The 16573-nt window shown below is 48.8% G+C and overlaps 1 protein-coding gene across 1 annotated transcript; it reads right to left on the bottom strand.

Moving 5' to 3' along the window:
• Window positions 1–8847: 8847 nt before the first annotated feature.
• LOC146205210 (uncharacterized) lies at window positions 8848–10281 on the bottom strand. The gene has a single exon (XM_084589918.1). The coding sequence runs from the start codon at window positions 10026–10028 to the stop codon at window positions 9063–9065; it is 966 nt and encodes a 321-aa protein (XP_084446044.1). The 5' UTR covers window positions 10029–10281; the 3' UTR covers window positions 8848–9062.
• Between the last annotated feature and the right edge of the window lie 6292 nt (window positions 10282–16573).

Below are 16573 nucleotides of genomic sequence, written 5' to 3'. Positions count from 1 at the left end.
TGCAAATTCAAACACTCCGTCCATATTTTCCTTTTTTTTTTTTTTTTTTTTGCCGACGTTTCTGAGTGAAGAATTTAGGTTCCGAATTTGAGAGCCGCTTCAATACTTACCCGTCTCCTGGCTGTACAAGAAGCGCCATACACGCGTCCTTTGACGTATGGCGCGGATCGCCATCCAGGCTGTCGCTGTCACCGACGTTTGTCTGTGCGAAATTGCGCGTCTTTTCTGCCGACATGCGTTACGCGCGCCCAGCCAGCAGCATCAACTCATCCGAGCACATCGTTAACGCTTCTGGGCCCATCGTGTCACGAGAACAGCGGCCCTGTTGTCACAGGGTCGACGGCCCGACCACCCTTTCGACCAGCAGTGTTTTGATAGTTGTTTTCTTTTGTTACCTGCAATGGACCAGCGGGGCCCTGCAAAACATGGCCTCGAGGCCGCTCGCAAGTGAGCGGACAAGTATTTCGTGTTTCAAGTGCTAAAGGCCACAGGAAAACACGCTTAAATACGCGCTGATATATGAGATAAGGGAGATCTGTAGCTAAACTACTATATGCCTGGTAGAACTGATTTAATGATGTAGTATATGACCCAACCAGTTAAGGCCAGACGGTTGCTTTACGACACGCAGAGGCAAAGTTTTTCAGTCTTACTATATATTGCTATACATATGCATGCAAAGCGGTAAGACAACAGCGATATGCCTCCTGAACGCGTTACTCCTGTCCGAAGAAAGGGGGGAAAAAAAGAAAAAAAAAACACGTCAGTGTATGCTGTCCTTATCATTAGGCAATTGTCAGGCTGCGTGGCGATTGTCACGGATAGCGAAGCTTGCTGATGAAGAACAAAGCAGCGAGAGCCGTTGATGGCTATGCAGACACTGACTACCACGCATCCGAGAGCTTGTGCTTAGAAGCAACTAATGGTGCTCCCTCGGCGCTCAGTTCGGACTCTGGTGAGAAGTGTACAGGGTCGCGCAGTAGGAAAGGGAACGATATGTTTGCACAAAAGTGTGAATTTATTTTATATGTATACATTAAAGTCGAAAATGACTTTCGGACATGATATTCCAGGAGGAATTACGATTAGCAAAGAGGGAAAAGATGCGCCTGCCACTCATAAATACCATTGTTCTATGATTGTTCAAACTTTGTTCTCTTTCTACCCTATACAGAAGACGATCTACGTCAGACGGCCGTCAAACTTTTCAACGTCGCCAACAGTCCGTCCAGAAATCTTAGGATGCATGCAGCGCATGGATATTCTTTGCTGCTGCAGTATTTTGCTCTGCTCTGCAAGAGCCGGTTCATGCGCAGAGCGTTCACAGAAGCTTCCTCGAAATCACCAAGATGCGTAATATGGATTCGATTTGCTCAAAAATAAGCAACATTTTAAAAGTAAAAATGCAGTTGTAAACGATGACCGAGATCTGCATACTAATCACTCAATATTTCTGAATAAATCCAAACTGTAATTTTGTTTTCCCATCACCAGCCGCAATGGCTCAGCGACATCCGCTACTGAGCAGCAGGTTGATACAGTTCGCGAACCTCGCGTTTCGATTGAGTCAAACGCGAGAAATATTCATTTACTGAGGTTTCCGTGCTGAATAAAGATACCGAGGTGGTCCAAGTTAATCAGATGTCTTCCGTTACATATAGCGCGCGTATCGCAGTGGTCTCTAAGGATGCGGCTTGATATTCTCCGCGGCAACCGTATCTTAATGTAAGCTAGATTAGGAAGCCTCCGTGCTCTGTGCGACGCCACCATCCCAGGTGTTGGAAATTGACCCGGAGGCCTCCACTACAGATTTCGCCATAGGCTGAGCAGCTGCAGGACGTTAAAACCCCTTAATATCTTCGCGGCTCCAGCATGTAGTAATCCGTTATACATTATTTTTTAATAGCAAAATACGGCAAAGAGATATTCTTTGGACGTATTTACGAAACAATAATGGCGCCTCTATGAAGCAGCTAATTGTTTATTTACAAACGGCATTTTGCCGGGTGAGCCTCGGTAACTACACAATACACTGCACGGGAAGTGAGCCTAAAGATGAATAATGCGGCTTGAAGCTGGGGCAAATGCAATGTGCAAGTAGAAAGGCGCCACATTCAGCTTGTCTTAAATAAACAAAAATCATGCCAAGAGCAAACAGAAAGAAATTCATCGTTTTTTCTTGGTGACGCTGCTCAAAAGTGAGTCGAGACGCGACTCCATTTCAAAGATCCAAGAAAAAAAAAGAAGAAAGAAGGCCCACTTACCAGGTAGGCGCCACATTTACCATGTCTTAAATAAACAAAAATCATGCTAAGAGCAAACAGAAATAAATTCATCGTTTTTCCTTGGTGACGCTGCTCAAAATTGAGTCGAGACGCGACTCACTCGCAAAGAGCTTAATAATCTCTGTATTATCCGCGGAAATGGTAGCGAGTCAACCCTGCTTGCTGTCACGGTGAGTCGGCTTGTCGCGCCAGTGCTTACGAGAACATAGCTGAAAATTTCATCCCGACTCGATTCGACTTTGTTGAACTCGCTTAAACGGCCAGTATATCTCTGGGCGTTTGCCGGGCTGAGTCGGCCTATCGGCCTTATGTACACGCTGACAGCTCTGGCCAAGTCAGCCCGACAGCAAGGGCATGCATGAGATACGCGTACTGTCGCTTCGTCACACTTCGAGCTAACACAGGCTGAGCCGTTTCGAAAGAAGCCGGCAGTATTTGAACCCACGTAATGCATAATGAAATATTACTTACTGTTAATAACTTCACTATGTTCACAGATTTCTGACCGCAAACCGTGTCCGCAGCAGTTATGAGTAATTGAGAAGTCATAGAGGTTAATGAGTGGTCTCAATCGATGGAGGATGATGTAATGTACGCGAAAAAATAATTAGGCAAATAGATTAATTAGGTAACTAATTAGAGGCAAAAAATGAAAAAGTAAAGGTGAAAATGGTTTCATTAGCGAATGGCTTGGCGCCACATTTGAATATATCAAATACTAAAATAGTTAATTAAATCAGTCAATTATGGTTACGCCAAAGATGTGACGTCACGCAACCGGAAGTAGAGCCGAAAAAGGGCATAAGAAGGGATTGGCGCGCATAATGAAAGTACCGAAGACTAAAATGGGTAAACAAGAAGTGAAAAATGTGACGTCAAGGATGTGACGTCACGCAATGGGAAGTAGAACCGAAAAAGCGCATAGGAAGGGATTGCCGTGCAATTTGAAGGTACCAGAGACTGAAATGAATAAAGAAAAAGTGAATTAATGTGACGTAGTGGATGTGACGTCGCGCAAGCGAACGTAGAGCCGAAAAAGGGCATAAGAAGGGATTGGCGCGCAATTTGAAAGTACCGAAGACTAAAATGGGTAAACAAGAAGTGAATTAATGTGACGTTACGGAACCGGAAGTAGAGCCGAAAAGGGACATAGGAAGGGATTGGCGCGCAATTTGAAAATACCAAAGACTAAAATTGGTAAACAAGAAGTGAATCAAAAGCAACCAACAGCAGCAACCGTCCTTTTGCATTACTCCAATGCAGATTCTGCAGTGCTGTTTAATTTTTCCGACAGTTACTGGTGAACTATACGTAGTCGTGTCCTTTCTGGCTCAGTGGTTTCGCCCTCGTACTTCCGCGACTAGTTGTTCATGGGATACTGCAGCTATAGTAGGATGCAACTGGAGAAAAAAGTTGATTTTGCAAGAACCCGCGTATTTGGGAGAGAGCGCGAGATGTGGCAGATGAAAGAGTGAAAGGCTTAATAGATTAGCCGCAGCATTCTGGGGATCGGTCGATGCTATTTTCTGAAAGGCCTCCCTAGCCCTTTAACCACCAATTTAACTCCCGAAAACCGTACCAAAATAACGCTTTTGTAAGTGCTCCTACAATTGCATGCACTTTTGATTCTGAAAATATATTACATCAATGATTTCTGATTAAAATGTGTCCAAAAATCCTAGAAATAAAAATAAATGCCGTTCAGGGTGGCTGTCTCTCAGTGCATATATACCGTTGTAATGGGTCGCATAGTACTGAAATTTTAGTTATATTTAGGTTAAATGCAATGTAACAAACTGAAAGTACATACAAAGTGTTTCATCCTAACGAAACAATTTTTCGTGATCAGTTGTCAAACGCTTGACAGTAGATCTTGAGGTAGGGCGTTGCACGGAGCCGAAATTAGTAGTCCTCGCACCCCATTGTCGCCGTCGCTCTTGTCGCCAACTGCAGCCGTAACCCGTTCGAAAACGAGGTAAGAGCCACTGTCGAATACTGATTCGAGAGAGTCAGCAACGCTGCAGGCGGAACTGCTCCAAGGAGCACCTTTTCCATGCTAACATCACCGCCTCCAGCACTCTTGATATGTAGCGCTATTGGCTCAAAACATGCGCGAAATACACAAAATGCGGTTTTTCCTATACTTCGTCTCGCAAGATATCTACAGCACTGCGAAAGGCAGAAGAGCCCTTGCAATTGTGCTCCTAAGTGCCTCTCGCCCCTGCGCACTGTAATAGAGAGTTACGCTCCTACTGTCCCCCAGGCCAATTTGGGGGGGGGGGGGGGGGGGGGGGGGGGGGAGATGCGCATAGGGCCACAATTGCATATTGTAGTGCGCGTGATCCTGATTGGACCGGGGTGCCTCTGCCTTTCGCAGTGCTGCAAACATCTTGTGAGGCGAAGTATAAACAGTCTATAGGGTTCCAAAATTACAGACAACGCAATTAACTACCCTAACTCATCCTGAGCGGCGGAAGCAGCCCAACGTCGAGCCGGACGAGCGTGACTCGGGGTTGGTGGTTAAAGGGCTAGATGGGTACTTGGCTTTTTTCACGAGTTTTACCGGACTACAGTACAAGAGGACCATTTTTCAGTCATAGAAGATTGAATATTGTGTCGTGGACGACTGCAGCGTGCTTCTGTTGCCGCACACAAGAGCGACGACAAGAAATTCGAGCAGAGCGTGGGCGCGCCTTTGCTGGCGTTTCTTTTTATCACCCCTTTCTTGGTGTTGTCTATGTTTCTCGCACAAACAAAATATTAAAGGAAATGAACAAGAAATGGCGTCGCTTATGCAGAGATGCTCTTTCAAACTTGGCGATCTTGGTTTGCTTATAGCTATGGCGCAGTTTAAAAAAAAAAAAACGAAAAAAAAAAGAGTAATTTCCGAGAACCTATAACTATTCCGAATCTGATAAGCTTGCAGAAAGAGGAGCTACTGGCGCAAGGTGCGGCCCCGAGACGCGACTCAGTCGGCCCCAGAAGATTAAGCAGAAGACAGCAGCCGTGCATTGAGAGGCTGCGCCGTGGGATCGGCTAGCCCGGGCTTGTTTGTATTTTTCGGTCGGCACGTTGCGAGCACTTGCCGAAACACGATACGCGCGCTGCGACGATCGCACGCAGGGAAGGGAACGGGTTTAGTTTACAGCTGAGTCCTTGGACGACTTTTGGGTTGTCCCCGGCTGCGTTCCGCCTTCTCTTTGTGCTGCTTCCTTTCTCGGGTGCGCGTGGGAGTTTTCCTCGGCGGCCCCACAAGCGCAGTAGTAAAGCTAGCTGCACCACTCGGCTACTGAGAGCATGATGCATCACTGGTGTAGGGATCATGGCCTTTGCATGCTGTGACGCTTTTGAGGGACGGAAGGCTTCTTGGAGGAAAAACTGAAGTCTATGCGAGATGACAGAATATGTACTCCTGGGATCCACGCGCGTAAATAAAACGACTTGCGCTCCGGACACACACGCGGGACCTAAGCCACTGCGCCCTTTATTTCAGTGACTGTGCCATTCTATGCGGTGCGAGACTTTCCTTACAGGAGTCATGATTCTGCCCTTTTCTGTCATGCGACACTGTTTTCCTGCCCACAGCATTCCGAAAGATGACCACTGGTCACCTTGTATTTGTTATACTGACATGCCACTTGTGGAATACTGACCGCACAAGAGAGAGGCGCTTCCCTTGATACCCCGGCTCAGAATTTTCCACCGTGTTATTTAACGCATCTGGATCCCTTACACACTAGGCTATTCGCCCTCGAATGTGGTCGTGGACTCAAGCGGATGGCTGAAGCAGCTTCCAACGCCAAAGCTATCGACGTACAAGGTGGTGACGCCAGTGGATTTTCATTTTGGTTTCCTCGGGGAAGAGCAGAGTAGCGTCTGCTTTGGCGGAACGGCCAAAATGAGGCGGACGCTGTGAGGTTTGCATGAGTGCGGCAGGAAAACCCCATTTTTCTCCCTTTCTTTAGTTATGCGCTTTACCATGTACCCTCGGGGTCCACACGCACTCTGGTCGTCAAATAATAACCTCAAAAGCACCTAAACACACGAGCTGCCCCCCCCCCCCCCCCTCTTTCTCCAGTACTGCAGAGAGAGTAAAGATGAACCGCTTACCAAAATCAAACGCTGCTCCACTTCCTCTGGCACTCTTGCTTAACAGTGCGCGCTGCTACAAAGATGCAACACGTCATAGGGGAGCCAGCTAGGTGCTAGTTATGCAAAAAATAAAATTGTCAATCCAGCTTCATTCGGCATAAAAAGCAACCATCCTGGCTGCTCGGCCGGGGAACAGAGTTCTCTGAATTACTGCTGGTCACATCTTGTCTTCGCGGCCCTTTGCTATCGTACTTTGTCGCAGATGTAGGCGATAAAAAAAAAAAAAAAAAAGCATAGCCGCTATTCTCCTTTGTTTCCGCTCCGACATCTTATTACGCTTTCTTACGTAGGAAGATCTTTTCAACGCATCTATCTTAAATTATTTTTTTAGTCTGCAGCCGAAAAAAGGCTCTATTAAGAAATCTCGCGTGCATGCCTCTCTTCTGGATTGCTGCAAGGGTTATTCGCAGAGCGCGCCAAGGTTTCGTAGCGACGTCTACTACAGGATTTGCTGAAGTTCAACCTTTCTTTTTCATGCTATATAGCTTCTTTCACATCGTAACTTATTGGTGCACTATTTTCACCCTTGTGGTCTGCATCGGAGTCTGATGTGCGCTCTCCTGTGTGTGAATTGAAGCTGAAAGATAGGTCAGTTGGCTGCTTTTAAAGCGCATCGACCGAAAATCATCAAATTGGAATTATATATAATTAGCCACCGCAGGAGCTAAAGACGCAACGTGACCAAATGTCTGGTTGCTTCCCTACTGAGAGACTTTGCCTCAGCAGAGTGCTGTTGAAAGGGCACCGGAGAAGAAAACAAAGGAACGCTGCACTCTCGCCGCCTGTCCGAACACTCGAACTGAAAACGTTAACCCTCTCTCAGTGCGAAACTCGTACAAAGACGCAGGGGGACAGAAGGAGCGAGAGAGACCGCTACGAAAAAGCAGAAATGCACATGCTATAGCACAGACGCGGCTCCATGTCTCGTTTCTTCTGGTCTCTTGCTCAATTATATATACCGTAAGCGTACTCTTTGCCCCTCAACAATTCGCAGGAAAGAACTATCATCTAAACAGATAAAGACGTGATGACGAGCATATCAGCTAACGGTACAGCTGTGGATGCAGGGACTGTCACTCTCTGCGAAAAATGATGAGCGAAGCTTTACGCACTGAAAATTATGCTAAATTCGTAATAAATCAGTACCATTTAAGCGTATTGCTGACAGGTGCACGCAAGACTGGCAAAACAAAGGTTTCGGCCGAAAACTGGGACACCTCAGCAATGCCTTCGCAACTGTTCATCAATGAGTACCATATTCAACAAAACCGGCGGCAGTGACGCCGGCCCGTGGGTGGCCTCGAAAGAGCGCGCGCGGATCGATGGGAGGGACGGCGAGGAGCGCAGCACAGTGCGCCTAAGTTGCGGCCGCAATATTTCCAAGCGCTGAAACAGTGTATCCTCAGGATTGCACAAGGCCCGAGCTAAAGACACAGCTGCACGGTTGCCCAGGGCAGCGCGCGGGACGCCGTCGCCCTGGCAACGTGCACTCCGTTCGCTTCCGACGACAGTGCGGCCGCCTTGCGTCACGCGCGCTGAACCCGCGCACGATAAGGGCCGGCCTTCACATTGGACACCCAGCTGATGCCCAACGCCTCCTTCGGCAGCGCACTTACCTGTGTCCGCAGGCACAGCAAAGGGGGACCTCGGCGTTCTTCTGCCACGAGAAGCGTCAAACCCCGAATAAAAGCAACGCCTGGTAGCCAGTTGGGAACCCTTCATGTATGCAGTAATGAATACTCGCGCAAGCAGTCTGGTTTATCTGGTCCAGGGATACCCCTAATATAAAAACTTAGGTTTTAACTAGTTGGTGGAGCATATTTAGAACCTAGGAAACAGCGCAAAGGACGCAGAAAGAACCCTTAAGACATACGAGTACGGTACGTATTAAGGGTTTATTCTGTATCGACCTTAGAGTTGTTTTTTTCGACACCCTTGGTACGCCCAAATAATACCAGTGCAAACAGCTTAGCCTATTTGGTAGGCGCCAAGGGTGCCTGGAGCCCTTGATATAAACCATTAGTCACCTACTACCTGTCCAAACAGCCTGACATATCTGAAGCCACAAGTGCCATGAGAACCGTATGCATACCGAGTTATTTACCTTACAGGCAACCTGGCAAATCTGGTTGGCACAAGGTAAGTCGGGAACCCTTAATGTGCTTACAAGCAGTACGGCATATATCTCAAGTGAAAATTAAAGCAAAAAAGCTAGAACCAAAAGAACCTTCTGACAAAATTAGGCAAGAAATAAGTAGACCGAAGGCTACCACAACAGCGTCCCATTCTGCGCGAAGAAGCCCCTGGCCAGTAGTGCACCCGTCGTGTCTGGACACGGCGCCGCCGCTCGTCTGCCCTGAGGCCGGGGCTCCGAGCGGCGGGCGAGAGACACACACACCGGGGCGAGCACTTCGATGAACGGAAAATGGACTTTAATATTGATATCATTTTTCTTAAAAAAATAAACGGTGCAACAGTACTCAACGCAAGACGGGGGAAGGGCGGCAGTCTGAATGAGGGGGGTGGGTACGCACTGGGGGTCCGCCGCGAGCCGGCGCCGGCGAGTCCAGGCCCGGGGGCCCCTTTGTACAGCTGACTAGACACGGGGCGGCCCGCGGGCGCCGCCTAGTAGCCCTGGAGCGAGCGCGCGATCTCGGAGTCGACGTTCTCCGGTGGCACGCCCACGTTGGTGAGCAGCGACTTGAGCACAGCCAACTCCTTGGTGAGCAGCTCGACCTTCTTGCGGAGCGAGTCGTTCTCGCGGTTCAGCTCGGACACCTTGCGCTCGGTGTCTCGCGAGCGCTGCTTGGCCTTCTCGCGGGACTTGCGCACGGCGATGTTGTTGCGTTCGCGCCGACGGCGGTACTCGTCGGAACCTTTGTCGAGCAGTTTCTTGCCGCCGGTCGACGAACGGTGCGGCTGCGGCTTGGCCGGCGGTGCAGCGCCCAGTGGCCGGAGCCCGTTGTGGTGCGCGGGTGGTCCTCCGCCGAGCCTGTGCAGCTGGGCGCCCTGTGGAGGCGGTGGCGGCGGCGCCAGGCCCAGAGGCCCCTGGGGCGGTGCCAGGCCATGCGGCTGGCCCGATGAGAACACAGCCACGGGCCTGAGCGTGGGCGCGGCCGCGGGGGCCCCGCCGTGCAGGCCCGGGAAGGCGAGCAGGCCGCGGCCGTAGGGCTGCTCGCGGCAGCTCGAGTACTCGGCCTGATCCAGCGGTTCTTGCTTGATGCCGAGCCCCGCCTCAGCGCCGTATCGGTGCTCGTTCAGGGACCCACCCTGGTGGGGCATGGAAAAGGCCTGGCCACCGTAGCGCTTCTGCTGCTCTGTCAGCAGGTCCGTGAACAGTGTCTCCTCAAGGCTGCTCGACGAGTGTGCCGAAGAGGACGAGTCGGCGATAAAGCCCTGCAGGTCGAATGACAATTCGGGTGTGTTCAGTTCGGCCAGGTCCGGCACGCAGCCGTCCGAGCCCAAGTCGAAGGCGCCCAGCTGCGGCCGCGCGCCCAGCGCAGCAGCGTTCAGCACCAGCGGCGGCTGCTGTCGAGACGGATGCTTCAGGTCCTCGCTGCTCGCCGACTCATACAGATGGGGCGAGTCCATGCCGGACGACGCGTAACATGGCGAAAGTTGCACGCAGTGCTCAAAGTCAAAGCTTTTCCGCAGCGGAGAAGCCGTCGTGACCCGGGGGGCGCTGGCCAGTGACCACTCCACACACTGCCCTCGCCGGGCGCGCACCCCGACGATGCGCTCGGTCCTCGAATTTGCCGCGCACAAGTCCGCACTCTCACAGATCACTCAGGGTCAGCGGCTAGCTCTCGCGACCCAGCCGTATGCAACGGTTCGCCCAGCAGCGGCCACGCGTCGCATTTATAGTGCGCCGCACTCTTTCGTCGCGCGCACGGCCACCAGCGTGCGCCGCCGCGGTGTCGTCACTTTGCGGCGTACTCATTGGCTCGCCGCGGGTGCTCCGCTGACGCGAGCGTGACGCGCCTCGAGGCGGGGCCGTCTCTCTCAGCGGCGAGGAGGTCTCCGCTCGTGGCTCGCCTTTTTCCAACTTTCCCTAACATTCCGGAGCACGTGCTGGCGCCGAAGGCCAGGCTTGCCCCGCTCAAAAGTCAATTAGCCCGCGGAAGGGAAGCCCCCGCATCGATCGGCCACGTGAGGCCGCTTGGAGACAGCGCCGCTGGGCCCCGGCCAAGACCGGGCGGCTAAAAGCGCCCAAGGTCTCGTGGGGGGGGTTCGCCACCCCTTCCGCTTCCCCCCGCTGAATGAACGGGACTCTCCCGTTTGGGACACACCCGGGTTCCGACAGAATTAGCATCGGTAAAAGTTGCCGCGAGCCGTTCCGACCGCTGCAACAATGGTCTTCAAAGAAGTGCAGGTGCGACAGTGCAGCACGAGTTTCTTTACCACTGGGCAGACGGAGCTCACCCATCCCAAGTGGCTTGTGGTCGGCTGACTTTGCATTTCCCGGTGACCGTAATAACGTTCTGTTCTTGCCCCAGGACGTGGTTCTTCAAGAAGTATATGTCATGCTACATTTTGCAGTCTTTATTCACTCCCCCTATCATGGCATCAAAAAAGCCTTTTGCTAAAATTATAGTCATTCATAGATAATGAAGTCAGGCGATGCATTTTGTTTTTGATATGTTTATTAAATAGCTAATTACTCTTGGCCGCATAACTTATCTCACGTTCTTTAAAATTTTAAATACTACGGAAATATAGGCTATCGCAGGCAGCGCACACCACTGGCCCAATATTGGGAATGTATTGGCAATGACAGGCGCTACATAGGACAAACATATTGCCAATACACCCCAATACTGGGCTCATGCTTTTTTGCTGTCTGGGACGCTAACCCCAAACGTCAACACAGTGCGTCGAAGCATTCTTTTTTCTTTTTCTTTTTTGCACATTGGTACACCAACACACAAATAATCCGTAAAATCAGTCACGTGTAAAACAATGGCGCCAGTAACACATATGTTTAATTTTGCTCTGTTTGCTTTCACTGCTTTGTGCATTGTTCTGCCCATCACATCAAATGCCAGGGCACAGTCTTTCGAAAGTACAAAACGACTATGCAGCGCTCTATCTCTCGGTTTTGGTGATCCTATTCGACGGCCTTTCTCCGCTGTGCTGCGTGTATCCATGGGCGATATTCAATTAAAAATCAGATTAGCTAATAGATGGAGGGATAAGTCCGCGAGCTTGACGCATTCTGCTGTCCGCAGCTGAAATCTTCGTTGGCGCCCGATTTTCGAAACCATGCGTGAAAATTATTGATGTTGAAACATGTATGCAGGTTTCACCCATCGGATAGATGACGTTCGTATGTAAAAAAAAAAAATAAAAAAAAAACATGACAGGTCTTTGCATGCCTCTGACGGCAGCCGAATAAATCGAGCAAAGTCGCGATGAGGCGCTCCGAGCCTTTTATCCTCGGGTGGCGCACCGCAGCGTGCCGCCAGTACACTTTCACCCGCGGTCAGTTAGCGCGATGTTACATTACGCCGGCGCGAGCTCCGCATAATGTGAACGCCCGATGACAGGACCTTCTTGCACAGCGACCGGCGCTGGTGGAGTCGGCCGCAGGCCGCCCGCTTTTCCTGCACGCACCGTGTCGGTGGCGCCCTCCCGCGCCGTCCACGGACAATTTCACCGTCGTCTGCTGTTGCGGAGGGATGCGCACGCAGCTACGCACTGCGCTCGTGCTTGTCACTTGTATTGAGGGATGTAAAGAGAATAAATTTAGCCTATTTGAAAATTATTTTCACTTGCGGTGCAAGAGCCCCACTGGGACGTAAGTCTGTTCATGGAAACGAGAACCTGAAATACGCTTAGCACAAAAACTTGTGCTAGTCGTTTTAGATCAGTGTTTCCTCAAGCGCTCGAGCAACTTTGCTCTCTTCTCACGCGATGAGTGAGAAGCTGGAATTGGTACCGGTCATTAAAGGGTCGTTTTAGCATCATCGGTGGGAGGGTGCGTGAATAAAAATAGTGACGAGAAGCAACAGGGACGTTGACGGATATCAGCACGTAAAAAAAAATTACAGACAAAAAAAAAAAGTATTCTGCAAGGGTGGAATTGAGAGGCGCACGCAGTGGGAAAAACTCGCTCCTGATAGGCACAATAAGTCTAGTACAAAGAGGTTTTTATGAATTTGCAAAACCTCCCGAGGTAGCATAAAGCATTATAATAACGTTATTTATTTGTTATGAATGCTGAAATGTGGATAAATTTAATAATGTTGAAATTTAATATGGAACGTATTTTTCGTGATTTTTCGCAAAACAATGATTCCGGGAAATGAAAATATTAACGCCAGTAGCAGGCGCAGGAACATTTTCGAGAAAAATGTGCTATAATAAACGAACGAAACCCAAACAAGAGGATTAAAATGATCACACAAAAACAAATCTATCAGTAATCCGCCACCGCAGCTTAGTGATTGGCCGTTGGATTACTGAGCGGAGGGACCCGGGTTCGATCCCTACCGAAGCGCCCGCCTTTTGATAGAGGCGAAACGTAAAATGCGTCCATGTGCTCTATGATGTCAATGCACGTTAAAAATCCTCAGGTGATCTAAATTATTTCGGAGCCGCCCACTACGGCGTCCCTCGAAACCTGAGTTGCTACGGGACGTTAAACTTAATATACCAAAACCAAACTTACTCGTTCCTGGGGAGGAAATAAAAGTCGTGTCCATGAACACTTCTAGAGAACAGGCTAACGCATTTGAAATAACATTAACCTCAGCTTCACCAACTTTATAATCCCACTTTGCTGTTCATGTTTCATTGGTTGCTGATAGTATGTGATGTTCCAGACAAAACTGGAAATGAATATATCATATCCAAGCAGACATGTAACAGCGAAATCGTACACTATAGTTGCACCATTAACAGTTCACACTCAAATTCATATAGTGAGCGCATATCAACTTATTAAAAAGTTCCCAGATGCTCAGTGTGATTCATGAGTATTCACTGACATTAGCGTTCCCGCCGGACGGAGCAGCCGCTGACGGGATCAGACCGTGACAGTGAATTGTGTGATCCAATCATACAACCACCGCGTGGCACACCATACCAGCTCTCCACTGTCCCGATCAAATCCAGCAATCAGTGTGACATGCACTCTTCATAGATCTTTACTATATGATTGGCGACCATAGTTTTCCTCTCCCGCCCCTACCTCTCCCCTAAAAGCGGAGAAGGGATCTCATTTTATCCATTTGGCTCCTTTCCATTAAAGCTTCACTCGATATTGTCGGACACTTTTTGCGACATGGAAGCCCTGCTGCAAACGCATTAAAAAAAAAATGCAATTCCAACGCAAGTTTAAGCATCCTGTTTTATGCACTGTTGCAGAGCTTTTTACATTTCGGGAAATAATGATAAACTTGGAGCTCTGTTAATGGATAGCACATCCAGGGGTCAGGTGAGCCTGGAGTGTTGTGTGTCTTCTAGTTCTGCAGCGCTGCACTGCTCTGCTGTTGCTCTTCGATAAATTCATGAAGGTGCTAGTGCACCCGTGAATAATCTCACAACAGGTGAGTCTGGTCCTTCGATATCTTTATTTGACCTAACTTTAATATTTAATTTGTGCGGAAGTTTCAATAGCGTTAAACACATCAACACTCATGTGCAACGTTTCACAGAAACTAGAAAAAGATCCTGCTATTATTACAAAAATTTCAGTCCTACTTGGGAAAATGCTTCGCATGGCGTCTGGGAGCCGTTTTTGCCGAAACCACAGTTTGAAATCATACAATTTGAGGTACAATGTCGCTGGCTTGAATCCCTTCGCGAGCTAGCTAGTGTAAACTTGACTAGCATATGAATGTTTTATGCAAGGATAAATCGTGTGACCAACTGGAACACATTGTAAAAGCGGCTGCGCCGCAGTTTTGAGACGAATGTTTAGAAACCTGGCGCCTTACGGTGGTCGGCCGGCAAGTAGTACGCCGGGTGTCGCGGTTAACTTGAGCCATATGGGAATTGGGCTAACAAATAAAATATTTATTTAACCCCTTATTACTTATCTACTCCACCTGGGGGGATTAATTACCCTAAATATTTGATCAAACACCATTCCCACTTCGAGTTATGGATCAATTCGCTCTCGCCCTACCATCCGTTCTGATGACCGTCCTGGTGAGCTCAGTTGGTAGAGCGACTGCCCCGGAAAGACGGTGGTCCTGGGTTCGATCCCCGGACGAATTTTCCTTTAACTGCGAAGTTTCTGAGAAATCTGTATAGCTTTCCTTTGTAGCCGTATGGCTGCGCTTGGGTGGATGCAATGAGTAATTACTCCCTTATTACAAATATACTCCACCTTGAAGGATTCCCCTAAATATTTGACCAAACCCCCACAACTGTTTGTCGTAATATTCATTTCAGGATTGACATGTTTATATATATATATTTTTATTAATAAAGATTGTGCCTTAAACTTGGTGAGCAACATTTTTCAAAAAATTAAGATCCTTCATTTCATGCAGTTTTACGAAACATCGATTTAAGAGATACCCGCGAAATAAAGAACTTGCGACTCAACTACGCATCTTTTTTAAGACGAAAGCCTTTCTGGGCTCATGGAACGAAGACCCGTGCGCGAATGTTGTGCGTCAAATTTGAGCGCAAATGTGTCACTTGTCATCAGAAAAATAAAAATCCTGTCTCCACCGGGAATCAAACCTCCATCCCTCGGATCCTCAGCCGAGCGCTTTAACCAACTGTGGCACGCCCGGGATCGTCAAACGGTCATAATTCTCCCTGTCTACCGTGCGGATGATAGTAGCGATGACAACGACGCTGTAGTTAGGTGCACTTGATTGATAATGATAATGAGAGTAAACGTGATGCACCGTGTGCAGTGACAACGCTTAGGATTTCACATTTCTGCAGTGTAGTTTCTACAGTACTCTAGGAATTTTTTCTTGCTTGAACATTTTTTTTTTCTCATCTAGAAAGATCTAAAGAATTTTCGGTTCAAAAACTGGAGATAGTGGCAGTGGGAGGTTTGCAGCACTGGTCATTGTGTTCTTTTTGAAACTACGTGGGTAAGGTTTCGTGAAAGACACTGCTAGCCGCTCACCGATGCCCTCAGTGTTGTCAGACGGTAAATTAAATTCAGACTTCACTATCAACGTCCCTGGTCGAAGCCGCCATGGTTTTTACTCCAAGGGAAAATAACCAGTGTGGGCGCATTGCTGCGCGGTGGTGATATTCACGTGCACGCTTTCGCGAATGCTACGGCCGGGGACCATGTGTAAGCATAATATTATTGAAATAAGTAATTAATAAGCCAAAAATATTAAAATAATGAATGACTGCTCAGTAGCTAGGGCGCTCGACTGCGGAACTCAAAGATGTGGGATAATCCCAGATGTGGTAGCTTGCTTTCTGATGGAGGCGAAAAGCAAGATGCACGAAGTGAGAGCATAGTATACTCCAGGTGCTCGAAACTGTCCGAAGCCCTCCTCTACGGCGTCCCTCATAATCGGAGTCGCTTTACGGCGTTAAACTATAAAAATTAAATTAAATCTGCATTCTTTTCACCACGCACACACACACACACACGCACGCACGCACGCACGCACACGCACACACATACACACACACACACACACACACACACACACACACACACACACACACACACACACACACACACACACACACACACACACACACACACACACACACACACACACACACACACACACACACACACACACACACACACACACACACACACACACACACACACACACACACACACACACACACACACACACACGCACGCACACACACACGCACACACACACACACACGCACACACACACACACAACCGGGAAGAGAGAGAGGTTCTAACCTTGACCAGAAACCTTTCTATGAGCGTTTTCTTTTCACTTACAACTTGGGTATCTTGAGATCTGTTTTACCTCTCATGATGGGATCGTTCGAAGGGAGAAGATTTCTTGCCCAGGCAACGAAACACAGCTCAATGTGAAGAAGATGGTACACCACGCCGGTGGATGAAATCGATCTCTAGCCATTTTGTCTCAGGACATCATCATCATCATCATCATCATCATCTATCTCTGCATAGCTCCAATTCGCGTGCAGGCTG

The sequence above is a fragment of the Amblyomma maculatum genome, chromosome 1 (genome assembly GCF_055883805.1).
Source record: "Amblyomma maculatum isolate TAMU_Amacu chromosome 1, ASM5588380v1, whole genome shotgun sequence".
NCBI classification, from domain to species: domain Eukaryota; kingdom Metazoa; phylum Arthropoda; class Arachnida; order Ixodida; family Ixodidae; genus Amblyomma; species Amblyomma maculatum.
This window is presented reverse-complemented; position numbering and strand designations above follow the sequence as displayed.

What these genes read in the sequence shown, in the direction of transcription:
- LOC146205210 (XM_084589918.1), bottom strand. Translation starts at nt 10,028, where the DNA reads ATGGACTCGCCCCATCTGTATGAGTCGGCGAGCAGCGAGGACCTGAAG.